An 18,546-nucleotide genomic window follows, 5' to 3' on the forward strand; every position below is an offset into this window, starting at 1 on the left:
CATCGTCGTGTTTCTCCGCTGCCATCACCCCGTGATCATCATCACCACCGTTGCTTATCGAGAAGATCGGGCCACCCCATATCGGAAGGGGTTCGGATGATAACCTCGAAGGTGGACTTTTAGGCATAGATGCGAGTTGGATGGCGGTCTATGTACTTTGTCGTAATGCCCAATTAAATCTCACTATACTTATCATGACATGTATGTGCATTGTTATGCTCTCTCTATTTGTCAATTGCCCGACCGTAATTTGTTCACCCAACATGCTTTTATCTTATGGGAGAGACACCTCTAATGAACTGTGGACCCCGGTCCATTCTTTAATACTAAAATACAAATCTCGTCGCAATACTTGTTTTATCGTTTTCTCTCGCAAACAATCATCTTCCACACAATACGGTTAATCCTTTGTTGCAGCAAGCCGAGTGAGATTGACAACCTCACCGTTTCGTTGGGGCAAAGTACTTTGGTTGTGTTGTGCAGGTTCCACGTTGGCGCCGGAATCCCCGGTGTTGCGCCGCACTACATCCCGCCGCCATCAACCTTCAACGTGCTTCTTGGCTCCTCCTGGTTCGATAAACCTTGGTTTCTTTCTGAGGGAAAACTTGCTGCTGTGCGCATCATACCTTCCTCTTGGGGTTCCCAACGAACCATCAACCCACTTGTCATTATCCTCTTTTCTCCCCTTCATATTTTGCACGTTTCTCTCAAAAAATGGAGAAAAAAAAACAACCTTACACGTCCATGACTGGTGGCACAGCTGGTCAAACCTCGTCGGGAATGCTGGCTCCACGCCTATCCGCTAGGGCCGGTGGAAACACATGCATGGTTGTTTGTTTCCAGTTTGTGCAACGAGAGCATCGAGTTCAGGCACCTGAGCAGCTTACTCTACAATGTTTCTATCACTGTGATTCTGTCACGTAGGCTCCACGGGTGGGTCCAAGCTGTTATAAAACGGTTTAGGACGAGACTCAGTGCTATGTGTCAAAAAACCATCCCAAAAATGGTATTTATGTGTCGAAAAATCCAAAATAGAGTGGTTATGTAACAAGACAGCCCGAAATGTAGTAGTCTTTTTGTCATTTTCTCCCTAGACTACTAGAAAATAATTTCCTTTACTATTTTGCTAGCTAGCTAGAAATAAGTTTGCGCTTAGTCTGTTCCTATACTGTCTGATTGTATCGTGATTCATGCATATGAGTTGTAACTGAGTTTTTTCAGTTGGAGGTAAACTTTCAACTGAGATTTTTTAATTGCAAATGAAGATGAAACTAAAAGAAATACCTAAGACAATTATATTTACTTCATGATTCGTGCTACTCATGAGTTACAACTGAGATTTGATGATATCATTTGATTGAGAACGAATTTAATTCTCAATCGACCGAGTCTAATTAGTTCTGATTTATACTAAAGTGTAAAGGTGACGAGGGAGAGAGAGAGAGAGAGAGAGAGAGGGAGAGGGAGAGGGAGAGGGAGAGAGAGAGAGAGAGAGAATATTGATACTACCTCCGTTTCAAGGAATAAGACGCACACGTATTTCAAGACGAAGTTTGACCATAAAAATTGAGCAACAAAATCTTAATTGAGCAACAAATTGAGCACTTTCTAATGATATTAATTTCATACAAATAATCTTTATCTATTTGAAGTAATTCTTGGTCAAACAAAAAGCTCGTAAAACGAGAGCGACTTATTCCTTGAAACGGAGGTAATATATAGTAAGGCTGTGAATAGTGGATTGAGAAATAATTATTGATGTATGTAAATTGTTTAAGCAATAGTGTCACTCCCATCATATATTATTCTTTTTTAGGGGTTCATTATATTATTCTCCATCTCGTGTGTATGGTGCTAGTAATACACAACATATAAAACACTGTGTGTTGATATTGCCATGTGTTAGTTTGGAATAAACGAATTGTAAAAAATGTTCATATATTCAACAATGCACTCTCCTAAGTTCTGTATATATAGGATTTGGGAAAAAAAAGAATTTATTACTATAGTGAAGTGTTGACACGCCAAGATAAAAAAAGATAATGAGGGGATTCCAATCCTTCGAATCAAATGATCTACACTGAAAAATAAACATAAGTATACGAATGGATCCAAGAAACTCATGCGAGTATAGTTCCTTCAAGACTTATTGGCATTTTTTCAAACTGGTTTTCAAAGATATGACATTGACTTAAACACGTGCGCCAGTGCACACCATTTTCTCCCACCAACTATAATCGTTCATTACACGTTTATTGTTCTTGCTTTTCCAGGGAAAAAACGATTATAGTTCGCCAATAAAAAATACCATTATACTACGTTTTTTTTTTGTAAATGTGCTTTTCGTTTGAGCAGGAGCAGCCTGTACACCACTTATTCACAAGAAAACCATAATCTATAGTCCATTACAAAAGCTAAATATTATTGAGGTCAAAGTGCAGTCAATGGAACCACCCAAAGGCAGTCCACCGATCCACACCTGCCGGCTCAGCACCCTACTGACATGGTCGAGCCGATCTCCCGACCTCTGTCCGCGAGTGTATAAATAGGCATCGCGATCTTTCGAATCGAGGTGCAGCCGTGGACGCAAACAGAATAATTTCGTCACCTCGCTCGATCACCGGCGAGTGAAGACGACGACGGCCGACGGCGAGTAGCAGCCAGCGGTGACGTCGCATTTCGACATACACCTAGGAGGCGGCGTGGAGTACTGCGGCGCGACCGCTGCTGCTACTGACGGCGACGTACGCTACAGATAGCTTTTTGGGGTACGTGCTTTGCGCTCATGCGTGGAACCTTCGGGGCTCGCGTCCACGTGCCTCTTGTCCCATGCCGGCGCCGCTGACCTGCCGCGGTGCCGCCGGCGATCCATCAGCCATAAGCGCGCGCGCTGCGTGTATATATATACAAGGTGCGTGGAGTATATGATATCCACGCTTGATATCGTCGTATTGTTTTTTCAGACGGCGTCGATCGATCGAGTTGTTGCCATGACGATCAGCGAGAGCATCGATGTCCAGGTGGCCGGCGAGCCAGGGTGTGCTCCGTCTCCGTCCCCGGAAGAGCTTCTCATTCATGTCCCCTCGCGCCATGAATCGACGCGGGGAGATACGCCGTGCTCTGTCTCGCTCAGCGTGCCGGCCTCGCCGTCGGGGCTCCACCTCGCGCAGCTCGGCATGCCGCCGCTGCCGCCCGTCAACGGCGAGGGCGCGGTGCCGCCCAGTAAGACAAAGCTCGTCCACCATCCCTCCCTGCCGCAGCTGCTGAACCAGGCGCGGCACCACTCGCAGCCGACGCTGGTAGTCAGAGACGCGGGCGGCGAGGCGCCGGCGGTACCGCGGAGCGACAGCACGCGCGAGCGGGACCGGCGGTTCGACCACTTCAAGACCTTCTCTGGCCGCCTCGAGCGTCAGCTCTCCGCACTCCGCGGGCAGCCCCAGGAGCCCCTGCCGGACGCCGTCGACATCGAGCGCGGCCACGGCGCCGCGTCCAAAATCTCCGAGGAGGACACCGACGAGGAGGAGGACGTCCCCTCCGCCGACCGCTACTTCGCCGCGCTCGAAGGCCCCGAGCTCGAGACACTTCGCGTAAGTACCACATAACCACCATTACCTTTTCTTGCCATGACCATGCATCGTCTCGTCGTCATCTCTAACACCCCGCATGCGTACAGTCGACGGAGGTGGCTGTGTTGCCCAAGGACGAGTTGTGGCCGTTCCTACTCCGGTTCCCGATCAGCGCGTTTGGGATGTGCCTGGGCGTGAGCAGCCAGGCGATGCTGTGGAAGACCCTCGAGTCGGAGCCCTCCACGGCGTTTCTCCGCGTCCACCCCGCCGCCAACCACGTCCTCTGGTGGATCTCCGTCGCCCTCACCGTGCTCGTCTCCATCACCTACCTCCTCAAGGTCGTCTTCTACTTCGAGGCCGTCCGCCGCGAGTTCCACCACCCGGTGCGCGGCAACTTCTTCTTCGCGCCGTGGATCGCCTGCCTCTTCCTCGTCAAGGGCGTGCCGCGGCCCGTGGATGAGATCCACCACGTCGTCTGGTACCTCCTCATGGCGCCCATCCTCTGCCTCGACCTCAAGATCTACGGCCAGTGGATGTCCTCCGGCGAGCGCCGCCTCTCCAAGGTGGCCAACCCGTCCAACCACCTCGCCGTCGTCGGCAACTTTGTCGGCGCGCTGCTCGGCGCCAGGATGGGCCTCAGGGAGCTGCCCATCTTCTTCTTTGCCGTCGGGCTAGCGCACTACACCGTGCTCTTCGTCACGCTCTACCAGCGGCTCCCCACCAACGTGCAGCTGCCCAAGGAGCTGCACCCTGTATTCTTCCTCTTCGTCGCTGCGCCCAGCGTCGCGTCCATGGCCTGGGCCAGGATCTCCGGCGAGTTCAACAACGGCGCCAAGCTCGCCTACTTCGTCTCCATGTTCCTCTACGCGTCGCTGGTGGTGCGCGTCAACCTCTTCCGGGGGTTCAGGTTCTCGCTGGCCTGGTGGGCGTACACGTTCCCGATGACCAGCGTCGCGCTGGCCACGGTGCTTTACGCGTCGGAGGTGGACAACGTGGGAACGCGGGCCCTGGCGGTGGGGCTCTCCGGGATCTCCGCCGTCACGGTCACCGGCGTCCTGGCCACCACCGTGTACCACGCCTTCGTGCGCGGGGACCTCTTCCCCAACGACGTCTCCATCGCCATCACGCGGCGGAGGCCCAAGTTCAGCAAGATCCTCGCGCACCTCCGGTTGTCCAGCTCCGACGACAAGGAGCTCGTCTTCTCCATCCCAAGTTTCAGTTCCAATCCAAACCTCGGTGCCTACTCCGACGACTCCGCCTCCGATTCCAAGATGAGTAGCAGCTCCGATCAGTCTCCGGCGATGGCCCACGGGCACGGAAGATCGGCAGAGCCTTAGGTGGTCAGTGCCATGCACGAAACTAATTAGTACACAATCTTACTTGTACAGAGTTCTTTTCTCTGTTTTTTCTTCACTCCTTTTTTTTTTCATCATCCGTGAATTTGCTGCCCATAGTGGCAATTTTTGGCAGAGATATCCTTGAGCAATATGCATATATTGCCGTGATGGGGATATATATATATAAATGCGGGAAGTAGCAGTTGAGTTCATAAGTTTAATGGTTATATATCTGAGATCTTTAGATTACAAATAAATCATAGGCACATTGTTGAGACTCCATTATCATCTTCAAGTAACTCCGTATATAATCAACAAACTGAATTGTACGAGCAGTTCATTAAATCTGCAGTAGAATGTTAGGCTTAGTGTTTGAAAATTCACGAGACTGGGATTTTAAATTTTATATGCAATTTCGAATTAGCAAAGGCGCATTTCTTGTGCATTCTAATTTGATCATGACATGATATTCCCTCGTCGTGCAAATCCGATGTTACAATTTTCAATACACGAAGAACCCTAGCTTTGAGGATGGCGTTCTCCAACATAGCTTCCCACTAAGGGGCGTCTCCCGAATTTTAGGGCTCCAATGCGACTAGAAATTGGGGTCCTGAATTTTGAAACATCGTTCCTCTATGGTTTTCGTTCTGTCTTTTTTTTTTCCTTCAGCGCGACCTGACCATTGACAAGGTGGGGCGATTTTGCTAAATATGAAGAAGATTGATTTTTCTGAAAAGATATATAATAGCAACGTGGAGCGATTTTGCCAAAATAATACTCCCTCCGTTCCTTTCTATAGTACCTATAGATTTTTGACATTTGTTTCAGAATATAAGGTTGTAGCTTAGCTTTTTTTCAATTACCCCCTCCCCATTTAGCTCCCAAATCTTTTAGCTCCCAAAATTGTTATGGTAAGTTAGGAAGATATGGATTTCCAAATTTTACGTTGATCTCAAATCGTTTAGCTAGGGGTCTTGTGTAAAAAATACTCCTGTGCTAATTTCCGTGCCAAAAAAAACCATAGCTACTATAGAATGAAACAGAGGGAGTATGAAAGATGGAGCAATGGGTCTCTTTTACGTTTAAGATGGAGTGATGGATCTGGCTGTGCGTATGGCTTACATGCGTTTTAATATGAATCTAGGACCCATCAATATGCTGATAGCACCAGATTTCTAGTTGGGCTCGTTTTGTCTGGGTTAATGGGCTGCTGGCACTTGATTTCTATTGATGAGCAATATGCATTGCCATGATGGGGATATATAATGGCGGGAATTAGCAGTTGAGTTCATAAGTTTAAGAGTGTGAATTTTGTACACCCAACCATGAGTGTGGATGTGTTCTTTGCCGTCCATCAGTACCTCGAGATCTATGCAGAGTGGAGCTGGGCTGGACATTTTGTTTCGCGTGGGTAATTTTCAGTCACATCAACTTCCTTTTTCCCTGGCTTTCCACCGTCTGAGCCGGTATCCGAGCGTGGGCTCTGTTTTCTTGTCGGGGACGCAGTTGCTGCCACTGTTAAAAAAGTACTATTGCCACCGGCAGAGAATTCTCTTTTTCCCCGCGCCGGTCATCTTCTCCAGGTGCGGCTACCATCCAACTCCACCCGGCCGCCGGGAGGCATGCAGTAGAGCCATATAAACCGCGCCGTGGATGCGCAGACACAGGACGCCGTCGCCGTGCGCCGTCGCCGCCGAGCCGTCTACATGGCGTCGCCGACGCGCATGTAAAGTACGGCGTCGCCAGCGAGCCATCTAAATCGCGCTGCTGACATGCAGGTACAGTATGCCGTCGCCGTCCCCAGCGAGCCGTCTAAATCGCGCCGCCGACGCGCAGCCACGTAAGCCGTCGCGGTCGCCACCGAGCCGTTTCCCTCTTTTTCCATTGTGTATGCGTCCGTACTAACGGCGACGCGTGCGGAGTGCAAGCAATGGCCGCGCGGGCATCTCCAGAGCGGACGGTTACCCATTGTTTGGAAGGGGATGACTCGTCAAATTTCCTCTGCCTTGCCCGAGTACATCGGCTTGCTCCTCCCGGCGCTTCGCAAGGTGGCGAATCTAGCGTATCCGCCCGAGCCGGTGCCAGCAACGTCGAGGAAGTAGGTGATGCAGGCACTGGTATCGACGATGTGGCCGGGAAAGAAGGGTGGATCCACGAAGGGTGCGGCGGCGACGAACTGGGCTGCGGCATGGATGAGCTCATGGTCCGAGATCTGGGCACTAGCATCGACGGTGCCGCTGCCCCATGTGCTACAAGCATTGGCATCCAAGAGGGGACCGGTGGTGACGATGACGCCGGGATCGGGAATTCGAGTTCAAAAGCAAAAAAAGTAAGATCGTACAGCCTCTAGCAATCTATTTATGTCAATTCAATTCATTGTAAGTAAGATTCACGTAGTCTAGCAAGTTTCTAGGGAGAAATAATCAAAGGCTGGGCAAGGGTTTCCACTCTGTACCATACATTGGGCTGTCTGCTCTATATCGTAATGCATATTGTAGACAAATGCTGTGAAGACATGCTTCGATTTCCTGCCCAGTTTTGTGCGAAGACAGGCTTTTTTTTTTGCTTAGTAGGTGATGTTGCGTCGATGCATACACTCGTTAAGCTCTAGGTTTGGTGTTTCGGTCGTTGTGGATGAAAACCGGTGAGGTGTGGTGGAGCTGAGCATATGGTTGGAACGAAGCCTAGCGTGGTGGATGGGAGGAGTAGGTGGCTAGCTAGGACGGCGCCGGTGCTGCTAATTTGTACGGGAGGAGCAGGGTACGTGGCGGCGCCAATGGCTGCTCCGTAGCGAAGCACGCGCTTTTTCCTAGTGAATAACTCAAATATGAAGTATAACCATTAAATTTATTAATACATCAACAATTAATTTCCGCATTACAAATTGGTCAACGATATCGCTGCCTAATTCGCAGCGATGAAAAAGAAAGAAAAACAGACAAAAGAGTTACTTTCTACAAGTTTATACAGTACTAGTACTGATTTTCGCGCGTTCAACATGTTGCACGTCGACCATCTAACGGTCTGCTGATCCGCCTTCCTTGTGACTCGTCGGAACTGCTGCTCGTCCTGGAAATGGAGCCGGAATCATCGGAGTATGCTCCGGTTTTGGAGCTGGAATTGAAATTTGGGATGGAGAGGACGAGCTCCTTGACGTCTGTTCTGGACGACCGGAGGTGCGCAAGGATCTTGCTGAACTTGGGCTTCCGCCGCGTGATGGCGATGGACACGTCGTTGGGGAAAAGGTCCCCTATTACGAAGGCGTGGTACACGGTGGTGGCAAGCACGCCGGTGACCGTGACGGCGGCGAGCACCGACAGCCCCACCGCCAGCGTCCGCGTTACCATGTTGTCCACCTCCGAAGCGTACAGCACCGTGGCCAGCGCAACGCTGGTCATCGGGAACGTGTATGCCCACCAGGCCAGAGAGAACCTGAAGCCCCGGAACAGGTTGAGGCGCACCACCAACGACGCATAGAGGAACATGGAGACGAAGTAGGCGAGCTTGGCGCCGCTGTTGAACTCGCCGGAGATCCTGGCCCAGGCCATGGACGCGACGCTCGGCGCGGCGACGAAGAGGAAGAACACCGGGTGCAGCTCCTTGGGCAGCTGCACATTGGTGGGGAGCCGCTGGTAGAGGGTAACGAAGAGCACGGTGTAGTGCGCTAGCCCAACAGCGAAGAAGAAGATGGGAAGCTCCCGGAGGCCCATCCTGGCGCCGAGCAGCGCACCGACGAAGTTGCCGACGACGGCGAGGTGGTTGGACGGGTTGGCCACTCTGGACAGGCGCCGCTCGCCGGAGGACATCCATTGGCCGTAGATCTTGAGGTCGAGGCAGAGGATGGGAACCATGAGGAAGTACCACACGACGTGATGTATTTCTCCCACGGGCCGGGGCACGCCCTTGACGAGGAAGAGGCAGGCGATCCATGGCGCGAAGAAGAAGTTGACGCGCACCGGGTGGTGGAACTCGCGGCGGACGGCCTCGAAGTAGAAGATGACCTTGAGGAGGTAGGTGACGAAGACGAGCAGGGTGAGCGCGACGGAGACCCCCCAGAAGACGTGGTTGGCGATGGGGTGGACGCGGAGGAACGCCGTGGAGGGCTCCGTCTCGAGGGTCTTCCACAGCATCGCCTGGCTGCTCACGCCCAGGCATATCCCGAAGGCGCTGATCGGGAACCGGAGCAGGAACGGCCACAGCTCGTTTTTTGGCAGCACCACCACCTCCGTCGACTGCAGGTGCACGGACGGTGTTAGAGACGAGGAGACGACGAACGACGGTGCATGGTGTTGGCAGGAAAAGGTAACAATAATGTATGTAATGGTTATGTGGTACGTGCGCGAAGGGTCTCGAGCTCGGGGCCTTCGAGGGCGGCGAAGTAACGGTCGGCGGTGGGGACGTCGTTGTCCTCATCGGTGTCTTCCTCGGAGATATTGGACGAGGCGCCGTGGCCGTGCTCGACGTCTGCCGCGTCTGGCACCGGGTCCCACGGTACGACCCCACGGAGTGCGGAGAGCTGGCGCTCAAGGCGGCCGGAGAAGGTCTTGAAGTGGTCGAACCGCCGGTCCCGCTCTCGCGTGCTGTCACTCCGCGTCACCGCCGGCGCCTCGCCACCCGCGCCTCTGGCCACCTCGGACGGCGGTAGCTCCACGGGATGGTCGACATCCACCTTCGTCTCGGTCTTTGGCACCACGCTCACGCCGTGGACGGACGGTGACGGCGGCATGCCGACCTGCGCCTGATGGAGCCACGACGGCGAGCCCGGCATGCTCAACGAGACAGAGGATGTTGTCTCCCCCAGCGTGTCCAGATGTCCTCCCAACGACGGGACACGGGCCAGAAGTTCCTCCGGCGATGGAGCACATCCTGGGACGCCGTCCTCCGCCCCGGCCTGCGCCTGGACGCCGATCATGCTCTCCCTGGACGCCATGGTAAATCCCAACACAACAGAAGCTAGCTAGCAAACACCTGAAAGTTGCACCGGAGTCCTCCACGCTTAGCTTGTAGGAGGAATGAATTCTTCTTTTTGGGTGCACCGCTCGGAAACTGCAGGCTTAACCTCAACTCCACGGAATGCGATCATACATATAGAGGTGCTCGCGGACAGAGATGATGACCGATGAGATCGAGAGTTGGAGCCGGCAGAAGTGGATACTTGGATTGCTTTTTAATGATTTGATTAGATGCTCTTTGACCTGAATAGTTTTTTTTTAATCTGTTGCATGAAGATAGTTTCATCAAAATACGAGGAAGTACAGTTTGTTGTACAAAGGAGTGTTACGAAGTTGAAATGAACAACAAAGGCCGCCAGGCCGCCAAGCTAGACTGCAGCTAGTCGTCCCCTCGGTCTGCCCATCGCTTTGCTAGGCTCCAAGTCGAGATTTCATACTTGAATCCTTGATTCAATTGATGCTGAAAATTTAGATGCTTGCTGCCTTCCAATACCACTCCTATATTATTTATTTCCAGCCACAGTCTTCGACGGGCAAGCAACGCTGATAGTTGCGAATTGTAACTCTCTGACTGAAACACGAGGTCTGGCTTTCTAACTGAAAAAAAAAATGCAATCCCTTATGTGAGTTGGCATCCCGGTACTATCTTGGATTCAAATTGTTGGCGTTTATGCTTCGCACTTTGTAAAATAGCCCTGCCACCTCAGTCAAAGCTCATTCTTATGTCCGTCTTATTTTTATACAACGCCCCCTGCATTTTATTATGTATTCAATATTTCTTTACTTTGTCCAACCCCTTACACTAGTTCCACGTCTGACGAGTTCCGCACTCTTTGCCGAGTGTAAATCTTTGCGGAACTCTTTGCAAACATTAACTTTACCGAGTTGGTCCGAGAGAACACTTGCCAAAGAAAATGAACAGCAAAAAGAGATGAAAGCACGCGACAAAACAATAAAACATAGCAAATATTGGAAAATACACACGGCAAAGCCTGGACCACGGCAAACAACAGAGAAAACACATAGTAGAACTTTACACATGGCAAAGGTCCTAGGACATGTGTATGTGCTTGATGTGTTTGACGGAACCGTTATGACGGTAGCCTTTGCCGAATGTCTACTAACGATAGAAAGGTTGTGAGCCACCTCGACGATTTTCTTTACCACGTGCGTGGAATTTCCCTCCGTTTCTTCTCGCGCCGGAGGAATTTTCCAGCCAAATGTTTTCAGCGTGTATAGGTAGTACACTTGGCAAAAACGACCTTTGCCATGTGTAGCACCTATACACATGACAAACCACCCTTCCCGTCGAATTTTCCCGATGCTTCCTTCCCGTCTTTGATTTCCTCTTTTTATTTTCCTCCATCTTCCAGCTCTTGTGACCCCTACTGAGCATCCTTGGATGTCTCGTTAGAGAACAATTCCCTGGGATTGTCTACATGTATGATGGTTCCAGGGGTGTAGCGGGCCTATTTTGGGTAAGTTTCTTTGACCTCTCATTCAGTAACTCTGATGTTGAGTTTCAACTCGTGTTTCATCTCATTGTCCATTTTTGTGTTTCATCTCATTGTCCATTTTTGCCTACAAGTTGCACTAATGACTTTGTCCCTTTTTACCCATATGCATGCTTGTAGATGTGCTTTTCGCGAGACCGGGAAGCCGGTGAAGCTCCCTAGTGGTGACGTGTGAGGTTGCTGATGAGTGCATTTTATAGTGTTTTGAGCCTAATTTTTATTATAATATTTCTCGTTGCATACTCTATCTAGCAATTGTTATGTCCTTTGTACACTATTTCTTGATTCCTTTCATTTTCATGAGAGCTTTGCACAACTACTAGTTTTATTAGGATTTAATTACCTTTTCTTGTCTTTGATGTGTGTGTAGGAGTTCTCAACATTTATGAAGAAAAACGGTGAAAGGAGCCAAGAGGAGGAAATATAGAAGAGTTACAGGCACAATTTTAACCATATGAAGGATGGAAGAAGTGATATTTTTTCAAGATAATAAATATCCAACACAATGATTTTGTAGCCTTCGTCCATATGAATCCAACGAGCCAAAGCACGGCCTAATCGAAGTTTGCATGAGGAAATGACGTCCAAATTACTGCGTACATCAGAGCTTAACGATGAGAGTTATTGTCCTCATGACCGTAACGGATGACGGTACGACGACCTTCCGTTTGATGTACGACTATGGTGAGGGCAGCTTCTGTTGCCACAATACCAAGCGCTGCTCCAGCCTTGCACCAACGCTGATTACCTCCATGCATGTCCCGTAGGAAAATACTATGTAGTCCATGTTTGCATAATATCATAAAGACCATTAACACACTTAGTACAAACAAAACTAAATTGCAATCTTTGAGCTGATGGTAGTGCTAGGGTTTATCCATTTCTAAGGGAACTACCTCACTTGGTTTGGAACGTTTTATATGTGACCAAGTGCTAGGGTTTAATGCACCCTATAAACCCCAAAATTCATGGTTGTTATAAATATTGAAAAAAATCGAAATTCTCCTGGAAACAAAATATGATCAAGTATTGTACTCATATAAAAATGTTAGGGCTCAAAATGACTTTCATGGTATCTGGGCAAAAAAGACAAGTTTATGACAAATATAGCGTGAATAGTACATGGACATGGGATTTGTTCGATTTTGTCTTTTTACCCCGGATACAATGATAGTAATTTCCTCGCGAAATATTTTTATACAAGTACGATACTTGATCATCTTTGGTTCCTAAAAAGATTTAAAAAAATTAACCATTTTTGAATTACCATGAATTGTTTTAGATATACTGGGTGCCTAGCACCTATGAGCATTGATGTATTTTCCCTAATAGTAGCTTCTTTTATGATTGTTGCACCTGACTACAATTCAAGTACAGTATCACATTGCTCAAGTAACCGTATTCTCTTTAAGCACGCAGCACACTCCCTGATGAGCCCGATGTAGTGTTTCACGTTGGCGTCTTTACTTATTCTGTTGGCTTTTATCTCTAACGAAGTCAGGTTGTGGTGCTTCACATTTGGCATTTTCTCTTCCTTGCCGGACTTGTAGAGACCTCCATTACTAAACCAGCATGGAAGCATCTAGTACACAGGACAAAAAAAGATAGGTATGGTTATTTAATGTATGATCTTTATCGAAAAATTTAATGTATGATGAATATCAAAATGAGAAAAATGAAGAAAACTTATACTAGTAAGTGCTAGATAAAGAATAACCAAAGGTAACAAATACCTATAGATACCTATAGATAAAGAGTATGTTTTTTGTGCACAACATATGTGAAACTTTACAGACTAACCTAACTTCTGTATAACAATGTGTAGAGATTTTTTTTCCAAAACTTATGTACACTAAAAACATAGAAAATAACTGAGGGTGTAGGCACATCCCAAGTTTAGACAAAAAAAAACAATTTCCAAGATTACGGGAGTGTGTCATGTGTGTGTATCCGAAGATGTAGATCAGTAGATGATACTCCCATAATCTCAGTCCACTCATTAGCCACTGGATTTGCCTCGCGATTAATGCAAACCCTGTTGCAATGAGATTTTTCTGTTGGGTTGCAACTCAGATTTTGCTAGTGACATCTAAGTTGTAGCCGAGAAATAATATCCAAACCGCTAAGTTGGGTTTGCGATTCGTGTTGGCCTATAAGTTACACGTGACTTGCAACTAAGATTTGAATGACGTCACCTACGACTGAGATTTAGCTAAATCAAAATTGACCAAGATCTAGACATGCCCTTATTTTCAAGTAAACGAGAGATAAGATATGCTTGTATACTGTACACACCTGAATGGAAAGGTTGTTGAGCAACGGTGCAGCCTGTAGGAGGTGGAGAATCCAGTGCATGTCGAGGGCCACAAAGTTGCAAAGACGAACATCCGTGAGACCACTCAGGGCGGGAGAGAGCAGCGCTGGATTCTCAATGTAGCGATGCAGATGCATCGCCGAGAGGTCTACGGCGCGAAGGAGAGGAACGGACCCGAACTGTATGCTCCCGATCGACGTCGCGGCGTCGCAGAGGAGGCGCTCGAGCTTCGGGACCCTGGTCAGCTCGACGCTGTGGACGGAGCAACAATGGAGTTCCAAGGCAAGCAGCGCACAGCTCGGAGCGTCGATCTCTACGACGGATGGCGTGCAGTGGCTCAGGGAGAGGAGCTCGAGCCGGTGGCAGGCGTCGAGGAGGCCCGACAGCTCGTTCGAGCCGGAGGGGAAGGAGAGGTCGTGCAGCGCGAGGCTGGCGAGCCGGGCGAAGGTGGCGGGGCAGGCGGCGACGAACGACGCGAGGAGGTGTGAGCGGCCGACGTGCTCGTGCGGATCGGGGACGGTGATGATGGGGCCGAGGCCAACGTATGTCGTCCGTATGTCGAGCTGGACGCGGTCGGCCTTGGTGGTGGCGACGGCGTCGCCGATGGCGCGCAGGTACGGGCCCTCTGCCAGGTAGAAGGAGAGTCGCAGGCTCGTGATGTTCCGGTGGTGCGGCGGCAGGAGGAACCACGCCGTGGCGTCGGCGTAGGCGGCCATGACGTGGCCCACCGAGAAATCCCGGTGGCGGTGCGGAAGCAGGGTGGCGACGTCGATGTCGAGGTCGGGGAGCAGGCGCGGTAGGTGCCTCCATCGCCTCGCGGCGGCGCCGGCCCTGACCGCGGTGAGCAAATCCAGGCGCTCAAGGATGAGGAGCAGGACATCGTCGGGGAGCGCGCTGATCGCATCGTCGTCGTCATCTTCGTGTGTTGCTCGTTTGCCGTTATCGCTGTTGGCGTGCACAGAGGACCGGCGCGCCTCCGTCTCCATGCGCACACCGGCCGGATCGCGATCGAGATTGCCCCGGGCGGCGCCGCCACAGATGGTTTTTCTAGCGCAAACTCTATTCCCCTCCTGCTGCGGGCTGTATCTGGCTCGCCCCACAGGTGTTGGTAATTTGGGCCGGCCCGTTTCAAGCGACGCTACGTTGTTTTTCCGGTTTTCTCTCGTTAATCGCTGTGTTGTTCCCTAATTTTTCTTGGCTTCTTCTTTTTCTCTTCGGTTTTCCTCCTGGTTCTTCTCCATTTTGTCAGTTTTTTTTCCTTTTATTTTTTATTTTTAAATTTTTTTCTTCTAATATGAATAATTTAAAATTTTAAAAACTTCAAATCTAAATAAAATTAAATTTGAACCTATTCAAACCTGAACAATTTTATAATTTGAACACTTTTAGAATCTAAATATTTTCATATCTGAGCAATTTTGAAATTTGAACAGTTTTGAGATCTGAACAATTTTTCATATTTGAACACTTCTTATGTTTGTTTTTTTGAACTTTTATAAAAATTTAACATTTTTAAATAAATTTTTCAGATTTGAACTTTTTCCAAGTTTTGAACCTTTCCAAATTTGAGTTTTCTTTTATCTTTTTCAAAAATTTAACATATTTCAAATTTGTACATTTTTTTAATATTAACATATTTCAAGTTTGAACCTTTTTAAATTTGAACAATTTCAGTTTTGAATTTTTTGATGTTTGAACTCCTTCTAATTTGAACATTTTTCAAACTCCAAATTTGACGCTAAAGGCGATGAATAGGACCCCCTTGTTCTAGAGGATGGTTGCGGTAGCATAGATATGTTGTGCGCGTGCATGGATCAGATCCCAATTCTGTTTTAGATCCAAAGCCCACATACTCCAAGTGCGCCCATTTCGTTGCATAACTGGCAGGCGGTTCTAGTCCGTCCACGACAGTGGCAGCGGTGTTGCGGTGGTGTCGGGGGTGCATGCTGCACCGGCGATTACTATAGAGTAAGGCGCAATTGGTAGCTCACACCTGTTTGGGCTCCTGGGGACTAGGCGCTACGAGACCTTAATCGGGTGGAATGGACCAAAAACCATGTTCCCCACTTTGTTTGGTAGCCTAGGTCGCATCCAGAGAGTTAGAAAGCCCAAGTTGATTTGATGTTTGTTGCCTCCATTTTTATGGAAAGATGAAGTGCTTCCTTATGAACACTTCGAAAACCTTAATGATCTTGCTAAAGTGTTTGGCAAAAATGAAATTCAACAGTGCTACTATTTCTTGAAATTGTTTCCCTTATCCTTAGGAGGTGAAGCAAAACTTGGTATAGCTCACTAGCCCCAAAGTCAACTACTAGAAAAGAAGAGTGTTTCTATTTATTCTTTAATAGCTTCTTTCCAGCTGATAAGAGGCATGCCGTGAGAACTTAAATGAGTAACTTTGCACAAGGTGAGAAAGAAAGTCTATCTCAAGCTTGGGGGAGATTTTGTTCTCTTAAGGGGAGAAGCCCTACACATGGTTTTAAGGAAAATGACTTGCTTGATATAATTTATAATGGACTAACTGAAAAATCAAGATCTTATCTAGATAGTGTTGTAGGAAATGTTTTCAAGCACAGGACTATAGAATATGCTAAAGGGTTATTGGAAACTATTACTCGGAATTATCATGATTGACATATTGAAAAAGAAGACAAAATTGTAATGATTCCCAAGAAGGGAGGCATTCTTGAATTAACTGAATGCATGAAAGAAGCCTCAAGGTCTATTAAAGCAAAGGGAATTAAAACTACTCCCCGAAGAAATTATCTGAAATGGGTGTTACATTTCCTACTTATGAACCACATTTTTCTATTAAGTACATACTATTTTTCCTACTCCCTCCGATCCGAAAAAAGAGTCGGAAGGGTAGTACAATTTCGTTTTACATTTAAGCCCCTCTAAATTAAACAAAAGAAGCAGAACGCCCTCCAGATCTAAACTGAAAACCAAAAAGCCTTCTGATCGCTCGACTCCGAGCACGCTGCCTCCATGCCCGCCTCCTGCTCCCCTGATGGCCTCCGCGCTGGCTGCCTCCACGTCCGCCTCCGGTTCCCCTGATGGCCTCCGCGCCAGCCTCTAGCTCCATGATCAGTTGTCGCATGCCGCGTTGCTGGCGAGATTCATGACCTTCAGAGGCAAGAGAACGTCATGAACTTCTCTACAGCCTTGCTCAAGGACGAAACAAGGGGAGATGAGATTGGATTTACCTCTGCGGCGAGGTACTCGGGGGTGGCGTAGAGGTAGACAGGGGACCGGCGCCGAGGCACTGCACGTATTTGCTGATCTTGAGGTATCCGGCGATGCTGTGGATGCGGCCTCGTGGCTATCGGATCCGGCGTGTCCGGCCTCGCAGCAACCGGATCCGGCCTCGCCGACGCCGGATCCGACGATTCGCTGCCGGCTTGTACCAAAAGATCAACCTTTTTCCGAGGGGATCCGATGGAATTTCGAGGGGAGCGGAGAGAGTGAGAGGAGGGGGCGCGGCGCGGGGGCGAATGCGGGGAGCGGTCGAGACGAGAGCGTCCAGACTCCAGAGGAGAGGATGGAGTGCGAGTTGATGAAAGAATAAACGCGAGGGCCTTTTTGCAAAATAGCTCATCCGACTCTTTTTTCGGATCGGAGGGAGTACTAAAGTTAATGAAAAAGGTAAGATCTTCTACTATGGTCTTATATGTTGCTCCTCCAAATGAATTGACTCATCAACAAAATATTCTTGAATATGATATAGAATGAATCTCATGGAGAACTGATGCATGTAAAATGCATGCATGAACTTTGTAGTTTGGTGACACATATTCTCACATATTTACACCATATATGATGCTATATTCATGTTTTATATTGATTTTATATTATATCTATCAAGGCTATCATATTTAATATCACAACTTAATTGTTGCTACTATATTTTTTTTACCATTACAAATAATATACTCGAAAAATGGAAACATATGTAGTCGTGAAAATAATGTTAGTTCTCTTTTGTTTTATAAGTTTTTCCTGTTCAGAACTAAATTAGGCCAAGATATCTAAGGGAGATATAAAGTTCAAATTTCACATTCATCTAAAAATTTACTTTTGACACTTGGATGCAGATAGTGTGTCTATATTTGTATTTTAGCGAGTTTAAAAAAATTGGTAGGAGTTTTGAAGACGTAAGATCTATCAAATATCTTAACATAGGTAAGCTAGGATTCTAACTTAGTTATAACTAACATGAGATTCAAGACCATGTGAGGTGTGGAGGTATGTTCTCGAATTACGATACGTCTCTCTTGCTAGATGGTAGTTCCCGAGGGAAAACATGTTGCATGGAAAAGGCAGTGGCGGCGAGGCTCGCATCCGAAGTGGTAGAGGAGTGGCAAGCGATTCATGAGCGGTGTGGTGGTGGCTTTGTTGGCCGCTAAGTGACTTATGGTTGGCAATAATAGACAGTCGTGTTCGTTGGTGGAGCCAGAAGACCTCTATATCTGGACAGACGTGAATCGCTAGAAAATGATGGCTTGGCGATGCAGTAGCAATCGAAAGGTGCACCTCGATAAGCTTCCGGTGAATACGCCTTTCACATCGAGCAGCCTAGGGGCTTTTACACGTCAGAGCCGGCCATATTATGCTCTACGTGAACATGACCGGTAGAGAGTGTGGTTGGCGGCATCCACGATTATGAAATGGACTTTCCATGCGCGAAAACACATGATCTAGCCTTCTAACTATAGCAAGCAAGTTGAGTTTCTACATAGTTTCCTCTTTTTTAAGGTGTTTCCTCAATGCTCCGCTCTCCATGTTTGAAATTTGGTTGTTGGCAAATAGGCGTACCAACATCGTTTTCTTTTCGAAAGTGTTGTGTTGGAGTGCAGCCCGTGT

General features: G+C 48.3%; 2 protein-coding genes across 2 annotated transcripts; one reads left to right on the top strand and one right to left on the bottom strand.

Annotated features, from left to right (window-relative positions):
* The first annotated feature begins 2,973 nt into the window (after positions 1-2,973).
* LOC124649322 (S-type anion channel SLAH2-like) lies at positions 2,974-5,124 on the top strand. Its single transcript, XM_047188974.1, has 2 exons — positions 2,974-3,587; positions 3,674-5,124. Exons 1-2 carry the CDS (start codon positions 2,991-2,993, stop codon positions 4,901-4,903), a joined length of 1,827 nt encoding a protein of 608 aa, XP_047044930.1. The 5' UTR covers positions 2,974-2,990; the 3' UTR covers positions 4,904-5,124.
* Positions 5,125-7,896: 2,772 nt separating this feature from the next.
* Positions 7,897-9,833, bottom strand: LOC124648179 (S-type anion channel SLAH2-like). Its single transcript, XM_047187981.1, has 2 exons — positions 9,243-9,833; positions 7,897-9,135 (listed from the first exon to the last, which is right to left on the bottom strand). Exons 1-2 carry the CDS (start codon positions 9,831-9,833, stop codon positions 7,897-7,899), a joined length of 1,830 nt encoding a protein of 609 aa, XP_047043937.1.
* Positions 9,834-18,546: the final 8,713 nt, after the last annotated feature.

The sequence above is a fragment of the Lolium rigidum genome, chromosome 4, assembly GCF_022539505.1.
Source record: "Lolium rigidum isolate FL_2022 chromosome 4, APGP_CSIRO_Lrig_0.1, whole genome shotgun sequence".
Taxonomy (NCBI): domain Eukaryota; kingdom Viridiplantae; phylum Streptophyta; class Magnoliopsida; order Poales; family Poaceae; genus Lolium; species Lolium rigidum.